Source organism: Oncorhynchus tshawytscha, linkage group LG04 (genome assembly GCF_018296145.1).
Source record: "Oncorhynchus tshawytscha isolate Ot180627B linkage group LG04, Otsh_v2.0, whole genome shotgun sequence".
Classification (NCBI taxonomy): Eukaryota; Metazoa; Chordata; class Actinopteri; order Salmoniformes; family Salmonidae; genus Oncorhynchus; species Oncorhynchus tshawytscha.
The window spans coordinates 21,833,003-21,844,409 of record NC_056432.1 but is presented as its reverse complement, the minus strand read 5'-3'; the positions used below and the strand labels follow the sequence as shown (position 1 = coordinate 21,844,409).

The window sequence follows — 11,407 nt, the reverse complement described above, 5'->3', positions numbered from 1 at the left end:
AGTTTGTTGGTGATGTGGATGCCAAGGAACTTGAAGCGCTCAACCTGCTCCACTACAGCCCCGTCGATGATAAGGGGGCTGTGCTCGGTCCTCCTTTTTCTGTAGTCCACAATCATCTGCTTTGTCTTGATCAAGTTGAGGGAGAGGTTGTTAATGCTAATCATGAGATACTCTTCCTTAGGCGAGCAAAACCTTGAGACTTCCTTAATATTAGATTTTGTGCTTTTATTTACAAATACACACAGACCGCTACCCCTTGTCATACCGGATGTAGCTGTTCTATTTTGCTGATGGACCGAAACCCCCTTCAGCTGTATGTTATCCATGTCATCGTTCAGCAACGACTCAGTGAAACATAAGATATTACAGTTTTTAATGTCCTGTTGGTAGGATAATCTTGATCGGAGCTCATCCATTTTGTTGTCCAATGATTTAACGTTGGCTAATAGGACTGATGGTAGAGGGGGAATTACTCACTCACTGTCGGATACTTACAAGGCACCCCAACTTACGTCCCCGATATCTATGTCTCTTCATGCGAATAACGGGGATTTGGGCCTTGCCGGGTGTCTGAAATAAATCGAGTCCGACTCATTAAAGAAAAATTACTTGTCCAGTACGAGGTGAATAATTGCTGTCCTGATATCCAGAAGCTCTTTTCGGTCATAAGAGATGGTGGCAGAAACATTATGTACAAAATAAGTTACAAATAATATGAAAAAACACACACAATAGCACAATTGGTTAGCTACTGTTTTATGGTCTCCTATCTCTTCCTGCGCCAACGCAGGAGAGAATACATAATTGGTCGTAATTTGTTGCCACAAACCTTAACCCTAACCACACTGGTAATCTTATTCCTAACCTTAAATTAAGACCAAAAATATAATTTTTGTTTTCTTAAATGTTTATGATGGCCAATTTGGACTTTGTGGCTGTGGTAACTAGTGACAACTCACGCCGCCTGCTTCTTCTTCTTCTGTGGATGTCAACCGCCAGTAAACTATAAAGTTGCATTACCGCCACCTACTGTACCCGCAGCCCTCATGTGTACTGGAATCATACCTTAATAATGGATCAATAGAAGTAAAAAGAAGTGCTCCTGCAGATGTAATGCCCTTTATCAGAAAAGCAGGTTTTTAGGGCCTTTAAGAGTGAAAATGTATTTTCCCCATTCCCTCTTTTTTTAAATTATTTTGAAAATTATATTGCAAAACAAAACATTCAGGTAAAACAAGAAGACTTTAAATACATACACATAAAAACATAAAAATAAGCAGGGCAATTGGATTTACTCAGAAAAAATCTAATTATGATTCAAGATGTCATCATTTTTGTTATTAACTAGGGATGATGTTTTAACTAGATGATTGAATTTGATCTGAAATTGGTAATTTTGGTATAGATTTCTGGAATTTTTGTTTTTGTATAAAGTATTTGACAATATATATATATATATATATTTCAATGGTCTTGCCATCATTGCAATAGTATCATATTACAATATGGATTTCCATCCTTTTAGTTTTCGTATTCAGTAGTGGGCTGCAATACACCTTTTCAGAATGTAGTCTGCCCTAAAACCCCACCGAAGAAGATATTGTTCAATGTGGTTGTAAAGTGAAAGGTCTTTGCTGGAGCTATATACCACACGTTTAGTTATACAAATATTTGGCTATACTGCGTAAGATATCTATGGTACTGCTGTGCCACACTCTGGCTGGCTGATGCGCTGCTCCTTCTGAAAAGTAGACACACATGTCGACTGAGCATGCTCCATCTGGGCTGTGCAGAAGGAACCAATAGAACAGCAGCTATTGTCACATGACCGTGGCTGAACGTGTGCGCCTGGTGGGGAAAGGAAGGGGAAGCAGTGTACTTTGGCTCGGTTCTTTTTCCCTGCCCCCCGTCTTACTCTCGCTCAACAACTAAGGCCATCGAGAAAGCAGGTATGAAGCTACTCTATTTTTCTAAACTTTTTCAAGGGCCTTGTTCTGGATCTTACTTGCGTTTGCTGTACTTTGTGTGTTTTCCTAGTAGTTTGAGATTTGTTTGTTTTGTTTTTCTCAACCTTTTAGCTTTTTTTGTGAGTGATTTACGGATTTGAAGGTTGGATTCTTACAGTACAGCATCATTTGTAGAAATACTAAGGGGGACTAGTGAGTTCTGTCTATTCATTAATCACTCTCACACTGGCCTCATTTACCCCTACCATTCTTTTACAGGATGTGCTTATCCAGATCAATTTACAGGAGGTTAATTTGGGATTAAGTGCCTTGCTCCATAGCACATCAACAGTTGTTTCACCTAGTTGGCTTGGGGATTCAAACCAGCAACCTTCCAGCTACTGGCCCCACGCTCTTAACCATTAGGCTATTTGCCTTCACCCTCTTCCACTTAATGGTACTAACAGCTGTAATCTTTTAGGTGACGATTTTGGTGTGGAGAGGCCAGAGTATTCCTCCAGGACAGCCATGGAGCGCAGGGGAGTCAGTCAGGAATCCGAGGCAGGGAAAAGACATCCTAACCCCCGCTCTGTGACACCCACAGGGGCCAAGGGGAAGAAGGCTCTGAGTGCTAAATCGCACGTGAACAAAAAATCCAAAGCTAAGATGACATCTGTTCACGGCTCAGTCGCTGGGTCCAATGGTTTTATTCTGCATAAAAAACAAGCGAGGGCAACCCCTCAAAGGAAAGGTGGTTCACCCCATGGACTAAGCAAAACCCCTCCAACTCCTGCAGACAGTGGTAGAGAAGCTGTTATAGCAGGGATCTCAGATGTACAAACTCCTAGTTATCCATGTCTGGACCCTGCCCCAACATCCAGTACACAGTGTGCATGGAAGACTATGGGCAAACCTGCCTGCAATCCAGCAGCACTGAAGGTAATGTTCATCCAACCCCAGTCCATGATGTTTCATGCTTTTAAATGACTGGTGTCTGAACTCATAAGAGTCTGTTGTGAAGCGTTTAAGCAGGGACGGAGCAGAGTCGAGCCTGGAAGTCTTGGGGATGGAAAAGACAATGGCACCTTCCCACATCAAGCTACCTCCGAGCTGTAAAGGAAACAGGGTTGTCTCTACCAAGTCACAGCCAGGTTAGTCTGCCTTGCTGGTAAGACTGTTCTTCTATCTAAACTGTCTCATATCTCCACTATGTAGTGATGGCACTTGTAGTTAGTTGGCACCTGTACTAAGTTGGGACTAGTTATGACATACTGTACTTGCCTGCTTGGACCACCTTCTGCCACCTCACCGTCCCGATGTATCTGCAGGGTCTAGGAAGAGGAAGAGGAAGATGGGAATGTATAACTTTGTCCCTAAGAAAAAATCCAAGGTGTTGAAGGTCAGAGACCCATCTACTCTATTGTAAAGATTTGTGTAGAAATGATGAACTTTCTTTCGCTCTAATAGTGTCTGAATGATTATCCTCTTCTCCCTGCAGAAAGAGAGCTCATTTGTAAAGGCAGAGCAAGAAAGCGGCAGAGAGAAGAGAGTAGACCTGACGCACAGAGAGATTTGTGAAATAAAAGAAGGCCAAGCACTGTTAGCCGAGCAGTGTGAAGAAAAGGCAACTGACTTAAGCAAAGGAAACAAAATGGAGGAAGAGGACAGCTGCAGTAAGCAGGAATACACTGAATTGACTTTAGAATCTCTGGATCTGAAAGCCCAAGAGGAGCTGTTCTCTCCTTCTCTCTCAGGTAAGTTTACCCAGAGACGGTTTACACATTTCGTCATAAATTATTAAATGTTTCTTGTACTATACATTACTATGCTGTACATTCAATCTGTTTTGTTGATCTGGATGTGTTATTTTGCAGGCTTTCCAGCTGATGGTGAGGTGACAGAGACAGACCTGTCTGAAGAGCTCCCTCTGTGCTGCTGTCGCATGGAGACCCCATGCAGTGGGGAGAGCCTGTCCCAGACTGAGCACACCTGCATGGCCACAGAGAGTGTGGATGGCCTGGTAAAGCTGACCTGCTCTGAAGCGAACTTTCCCTAGTCTTGCGCTCCAGATTTCCTCCCCAAAGTGTGAAGTAGCCTTGGGATGAAGTTAACCGTTCCCAGCCTTTGTGTGTTGCGCTAATGTCTAAACAACCCTTATTTCTCTTTTTCTTCTTCTATCAATCCCTCCATTCATCTCTTCACTACAGGTGAGTCGGTGTCAGAGGAGTGTGCTGAAGCATGAGATGATGCGTCCCTCCAACACAGTGCATCTGCTGGTTTTGTGTGAGGACCACAGAGCCGGCATGGTCAAGCACCAGTGCTGCCCTGGCTGTGGCCTCTTCTGCAGGGCGGTAAGTGGAGGGATGCAGCAGGGATCAACCAAAATAGACCTGACTGGCTGGTCACACCAGTCGCATTGCTTTATGATGCATGTTGGTTGTTCATTCTTAACACTCCTTTGCCTTTTTAATATCTGACTATTTAATGTATGTTATGCAGGGGAGCTTCATGGAGTGCAGACCGTATGGCAGCATCTCTCACCGTTTCCACCGTGGCTGTGCATCAGTCATCAAGGCCCAGAGCTTCTGTCCCCACTGTGGAGAGGATGCCACCGGGGCCCAGGAAGTCACTGTTCCCAAAACCGTCTCCAATCCTGTCACTGTCCCCAAAGCTGAACCTGTACTTCCTTCTGTGCCAGCTGTTCCTGCTGTTTACCCTGTGGCCCTTCTTCCCGTTGTGTCCACCAGGCCCCTCATTCACAGGGCAAAGAAGACCACTGAGCTTGAGAGGAGTCTGGACACCTCCCCCAACAGGCAGTTTAGGCTTGACTCTTCCATTCTCAATATTATCTCTCTTGTATCTTTTTCTCTTTGCATTTGTGCGAGCATGGAACATTTGCTAGGCTATTTAGATTCATATGTAATGCTAATGATTGCTGTATGCTGTTTTGCACTAGCCTGAAGAGGGAGATGTTAGGTGATGGAGAGGAACCAGCTAAAACGTCACTGGAGAGCATCCTAATGGCCCTGGATGATGAAAAGTAAAGTTACAAGGGGGCTATTTTTAAAGTCATTCCTTATTAAACGTTTAACAATTTGGATGAGATAATACTATATTATACACAAAGCAGGTCATTATTGTTTCATGTCAATGATGAATATAATAGCACTCTTACAGATGCTGATACAACCCCCCCACCCTCTCTCTTTTGTGTATAGTATGAAGCCGAAGAAAGTAAAGTATCACACAAAGCAGCTGTACATCTCTGCCCATCACGGAGAGCTCCAGAAAGTCATCCATCTACTGGGTATGTACACACCACATCTCTACTTTATAAGCCTAGTTACTTCCTACATGGAGGCAGCTCTTCTAATATTTGAACTTCAATGAAAAAGATCACAATAACTTACTGATTTATTTTCATGAGTGATATTATATGATCTACTTTGGTGTCCCCGAGGAGAAAGTTGTCAACATGACTCAGGGTAATTAACATCTTTGTTCCAGTGGATGGAAAAGACCCCAACTACCTGATGTACAGCCAGAACAAGAGGACCCCTCTACATGCTGCAGCATCTGAAGGACACCAGGAGGTCTGTCACATGCTCGTCCAGGTGAGGAGACGTATTCTGACATGTAGCAGGTATTGGCTATCTTTTCACAATATAATCACTTGGTGTACAAGTGTGGCAGATGGCTAAGTTAGCTTCACTACTGCATTCCTTCAGAGATGTGAAGTACTGTCCCCCACAACAAGAACATGTCTTTGCTTTTCTGGGTCAGTATTGATGGTGCTTCTTGAGAATGTTGTGTTTACTGTACAGAGGGTTGATGTTTTGCATCCCAAACGGACAGAATTTCCGCTCTATTATACTGTGTAAGTATACATGGGTGAAAGGTTTCGGATTCTCTATCCCCCCTAGGCTGGAGCTAACCTGGACATGTTTGATGAGGAGCAGAGAACCCCCCTGATGGACGCCTGCGAGAACAACCATCTGGACACAGTCAAGTACCTGCTGAGGGCCGGGGCAGCGCTCAGCCATAAGGTCAGTGTGTGGAGCATAGCTCATTGATCACCCCATGGATAGCCATGATCTTCTGTTAACCCAACCAGCATTGTTACCGTTCATATAATCTCCTGTGGGCAGATTCTGTGTGAAGACCAAGAGAATCTGGCAGAAATAAATGGGATGCGTGAGATCCCAACAACATTAGTTCTGTTTTTTTTTGTCACTGGTTATTTGGACGTATTAGGATTAGGGAAGACTGTGCTTAAACTGCTTCGTGCGTGTGCGCACACGGATTGTGGGCACACGCTGGGAGGTTCTTTTTGCGAGGGTGGAGACTTTGTTTTTGCCGTTAACTCTCAATTTCTTACACATATGAGCACAGAAATGAATCATGCAGCAGCTGTCCAAATTATGCTAAATGGACGAGACCTTTGCTAAATGGGCTGGTTTCTGGTGGAAAGTGATCAAACTTTTAAGTCCATGACACGCACATGTCTAAAACTATTAACCAGATACTGTAGCAGCTCAAGATCGATGCTTCTTTAAATAGTCATTAAGAAAAAGACTGACTAACATTTTTATCTTCTCCTGTCAGGATATCAAGGGCTCAACCTGTCTGCATCTGGCTGCTAAACTTGGACATTACGATGTAGTTCAACATCTCCTGTCCAAGGCATCCAAGCAGGTCAACTGTCAGGTATGTACAGATCCATGCCCTGCTCCCTCTTCTACTGACAGGTCCTGTTGACATTTTAACTACTTCATTCAAACCTCCACTCTTTATCCTTCCATAATTCATGTGTACTCTCGGCAAGTGTTTGGCAGGATGAGTTGGAGGTCAGTGCTGTTGGAAGTCAGCCCAGTTCAACAGTGCCTATTAGGATGTTAAATATGTTGTGGGTAGTATTACATGGATTGTAATACTCCTGACCTTAACAGGAAAGTTAAAGACTGAGATGAAAATGATTCCAGGGGATTTACCATGTTTTGCCTTTCATTTTAATGCCTACAAACTGTTAGTAAAGTTAAGCCTTTTCACATACATGTACAATAAAGGAATCTAAAGCCACCTTTTATATCCATTGGTAGAAGCATACCTCCAATATTCAAATAGGCAACATAATTCAAAGCAACGATTGGTTGTGCTTGGTTTCAGGATGACGGTGGGTGGACCCCCATCACCTGGGCTATAGAGTACAAGCACAGAGAGCTGGTCCTATTGCTGCTCTCCAGAGGGGCTGATGTTAACATCCGAGACAAGGTCAGTACTGTATAGGATGCATACTGTTCATCCTACTGTACATCTCATCGCAACACTTTACCTTCTGTTCTCACACCTGTTACAGCCTGGGGAGAGAGGCTAGACACAAGCACGGTTCCAGTACTCACTGACATGTGGGATGGATCCCATGGGGTGCATGTGTTTCACCTACAATATATGGTGTAATCTAAGTTAAAGGGATACTTCGGAATGTCACCTTGGGAGCACACTTACTAGTCCACTTACTTTCTTGAGGAAGGAACGACTTAAGTCATAGCAATAACTATTGAAAAAAGAGAACATATCAACTGGTCTGTATAAGGATAATTTATTCCTCAGACATTTGTATACCGTAGGTGACATACCTGTATATTGTTACGTTTCACATAAATACCCCCCCCAAAATATATTTGTAACCTTTTTTTAAAAAACTTTTTTTATTTTACCTCTGTTTTGTTTGGGGAAGGTATTCTTCTGGCTGTGTTTTCCATGTTGACCTATGACCCCTCTCTAGGAAGAGAACATTTGCCTCCACTGGGCAGCCCTGTCTGGCTCCAATGACATCGCTCAGATTCTGCTTGATGCCAGATGTGACCTCCATGCAGTCAACGTCCATGGGGACTCAACTCTACACATCGCTGCCAGGGAGAATCAACTGGAATGTGTGACGTGAGTAGTACACCGGTCTCTGTTCTCCCAGAGCTGCAGCATGACACCAGATTGTTCTTGAACGATAGCCTATCCCACCTGGATATGTAGATAGGTTATCATAAGCGCACTAGCCTGCAATGAGGCCAGTTTTATATATATATTCACACACACTCACATCCAGAGACTGTGACTGCTCTAGCCTGGCCAGTGGGGGGCAGGCATGCTGCTGAACCATAGCCTTGCTGGGGGTGTGAGAGATTCTAACCATATCCAGTATGATGTCTGCTCCTCCAGACTGCTTCTGTCCCAAGGAGCAGATGTGAACCTGAAGAACAGAGAGGGGGAGACCCCTCTGGACTGCTGTATCTACAGCTCTAAGGTGTGGGTGTCCCTGAAAACTAATAAGAAGCTGACAGATGCCAGGAGAAGCAGGGACAGTCATAGAGAGAAGGTCCTTAGCAGGTAGAACAACATGGTCTAGCTTATGGAGGGAAGAGGGAACATGAAGAGGTCAAATACAATGTAATTACTGTATATGTGTTGATTATTTGTCGTCCTCTCTGTCTTCTACAGGGACATCTCTCGGGGATATGAGGCAGTCCCCATCGCCTGTGTGAACGGGGTGGACAGTGACTCCTGTCCTGATAACTACAAATACGTCCCTGACAGCTGTGTTACCTCCCCAATTAATATAGACAAGGACATCACTCATTTACAGGTGAACCTCCAGTGCTCTGTGAAACACAGTCAATGTCCAATCCCATCTTGTTCTGCTTCATAAGTTACTGTGGGCCAGAACAAGTGACATACTTACTCTTCACAAGTGTTGTTTAATGAACATCGCACTCCTCCTATTTCAGCATTGTGTATGTACAGATGACTGCTCTTCAAATACCTGCATGTGTGCCCAGCTCAGCCTGCGCTGTTGGTATGACAAAGTAAGTACATAACTGCATCAAGGCAAAGTTCACATTACAAGGCAAAGTTATTGCTTTCATGTATTTCAAATGGACATTATGGAGTCTTGCAGCTCCCATATATGATGTGTTAGCTGTGTTATATTAATGTGTAAAGTGTGCTGCTTGTGGTTGCTCAGGAGGGGCGTCTGCCTCTGGAGTTCTGTCAGAAGGAGCCTCCGGTCCTGTTTGAGTGTAACCACGCCTGCTCCTGTTGGAGGAGCTGCAGGAACCGTGTGGTTCAGAATGGACTTAGGTAACAGAGCCTCCCTTACCCACCAGCATCCTGTCTACCTTTTTTCTGTTGAATACAGTATTTCAGCCAAGCACGATAACATTCGTTTCAAATATGGCTTCAGTGTGACACTGCACAGTCATATCTGACAAATATATTTTTGTCTATTTCCTGTACGGTACTTGTTATCAGTTAGTTTGACTGGATCTTGTCTTGTCTGTTTTCAGGGCTCGGCTGCAGCTCTATAAAACCCAGAGGATGGGCTGGGGTGTGAGGGCACTGCAGGATATTCCTCAAGGAACTTTCATTTGCGAGTGAGGCCCTGAATGTTATGGAAGACGTGCTTGAATTCAAGCGTTTGGAAAAGAGCCTAACCATAACTAAAAATGTATTGTTTTAATTGTAGTTTCAGAATCAGGAAGAACACTTACAATGTATGTTTTTAGCATACAAATTACATGAGCCAATATTGATGTCATGAACAGATCATGTTAAAGCGGGAAGTATGTTTTTCATTTTAATGTTGTGGTTACACAGATTATATACAGCGGGATCTTTATTGTGCAGGTATGTGGGTGAAATTATTACTGATGCCGAGGCAGATGGCAGGGAAAATGACTCATTCCTCTTCACCCTGGACAATAAGGTGATTTTTAATTTTAAGTCTATGAGAAACTCACATTTTTATTGGCCAATGGGGTATTCTGAAGTTGTGTAGTATTGTTACTGTAGCATGTTTGTACAGTGCTTTTGTATACCAATGGGAGGTGCTGCAGAGCACACAATGCCACAGAGTCCGAGACAACATTATTTTGATACATGCTCCTCTTATAGCACTTCTCTAGTGTGTTTCCTCAGTTTGCTTGTTGGCTATTTATTACACTGAAACATGTACAATTTAATGACTGTATGCTACTGCCTCACAGGAGGGATCAACATGACAGCCTTTACTAATGTGTGATTCTATTCAATTCATTGAGTGAGTGATTGCTTCATCTACTGTCTTGCAGGTGGGTGATGTGCACTGTATTGATGCGCGACTCTTTGGCAACATTGGCCGGTTTATTAACCACCTGTGTGAACCTAACCTGCTAGCAGTCCGAGTGTTCACCATGCATCAGGACCTTCGGTTCCCACGCATTGCCTTCTTCTCCAGAAAGCCCATTCAGTCAGGCGATCAGATTGGGTGAGACGCATAAAACAATAATTACATAGATGGTGAATGTTCTATGTTGTATTAATGTCAGGCTATAGAATCAATCAAAATACTCTAGCAATAGGCTCCAGTACATGTGCATTGATGGCTACCCTGTGTTCCCCATTCAGGTTTGACTATGGTGATCACTTCTGGAAGGTCAAGAGCAAATATTACAGCTGCCAGTGCTTCTCTCCAAGGTGTAGACACTCGTCAGCCGCTAGAGCCCAGAGCTTAGAGAGGGTGACCGCCCCAGCCCAACAGTCATGTGCCCATACTGCCGTAACACAATCGTAACACCCCCATGCCACCTCGGTCCTCCCCCAGCCATGGTGGGGATCTTTCTCTCCCTTATCACCACTATGACTCCTTTTTTAAATGTAGACTGATATGAAATGTCATTTTAATGACTTTGCAGACAGAAATCAAATGCTAAGGGTAGCCTAGCCCTAGACTGTGACAAATGCTCACCTTTTCCATGTATCTTTTTTTAATTAAGTGTGCAATATAGTAATAAAGTGCATTATAAAACATTTTAATTGTGGGATTTGTTGATGGGTATTCCAGTTTACAAGAAATATGGGAGGAGCTCATGCCAATGAACAATGGCCTATTTATCCATAAATAATGTAATATGTCAATTATATAGTATCCTAGGGATTGAACACTTTTGACTTTTGGATATTGAAAAATAACATGATACAAAGCAGATTACAGCTGAGTGTTTAGGGTTTACCAAAGAATAATCTGCTGTAGCCTAGGCTACCCCTATGGAGCGATTTCAGTGCCTACAGAAATATTTTTGAATTTGTAATGCAGAAATTGAATCATGGAATTCATCATTTTAACTGAAATGAATGAATATTGCGTTCAGTTTTAAACTTTAATTGAATATTCAAATGCAATATTTATATATTCAGTTTCAATATGGTAGATATTGCGTTCATTGTCTCACGTTTACAAGCTATTTCAAGTTTATCAAAGTTTAATTTATTCAACTTCTCGGACAAGTTCAATTTATGAATTCAATTTGTGCATTAAACATTAAATATGAAAATCTAATTCAATGTCCTAATGCAAATTCAAAATTATAATATTCAATTTCTGTTGCCACTGAAATTGCGCCATATATCCCAACAGGTACAACAACCAT

General features: G+C 42.9%; 1 protein-coding gene across 1 annotated transcript; it reads left to right on the top strand.

The window, feature by feature from the left end:
• Nucleotides 1-1,801: 1,801 nt before the first annotated feature.
• ehmt1a (euchromatic histone-lysine N-methyltransferase 1a) lies at nt 1,802-10,787 on the top strand. The gene is made up of 23 exons (XM_024400019.2): nt 1,802-1,949; nt 2,428-2,885; nt 2,968-3,097; nt 3,275-3,345; nt 3,445-3,700; nt 3,821-3,966; nt 4,154-4,297; nt 4,446-4,759; nt 4,903-4,986; nt 5,165-5,253; nt 5,454-5,560; nt 5,870-5,992; nt 6,552-6,653; nt 7,113-7,217; nt 7,732-7,886; nt 8,163-8,330; nt 8,442-8,586; nt 8,729-8,806; nt 8,965-9,080; nt 9,287-9,373; nt 9,627-9,705; nt 10,070-10,245; nt 10,386-10,787. The coding sequence occupies exons 2-23, from the start codon at nt 2,475-2,477 to the stop codon at nt 10,549-10,551; spliced, it is 3,252 nt and encodes a 1,083-aa protein (XP_024255787.1). The 5' UTR covers nt 1,802-1,949; nt 2,428-2,474; the 3' UTR covers nt 10,552-10,787.
• Nucleotides 10,788-11,407: the final 620 nt, after the last annotated feature.

Coding starts and splice junctions, on each gene's coding strand:
- ehmt1a (XM_024400019.2), top strand. CDS start 2,475: ATGGAGCGCAGGGGAGTCAGTCAGGAATCCGAGGCAGGGAAAAGACAT. Junction 3,098..3,274: donor CTCTACCAAGTCACAGCCAG/GTTAGTCTGCCT, acceptor ATGTATCTGCAG/GGTCTAGGAAGAGGAAGAGG. Junction 3,967..4,153: donor CAGAGAGTGTGGATGGCCTG/GTAAAGCTGACC, acceptor TCTTCACTACAG/GTGAGTCGGTGTCAGAGGAG.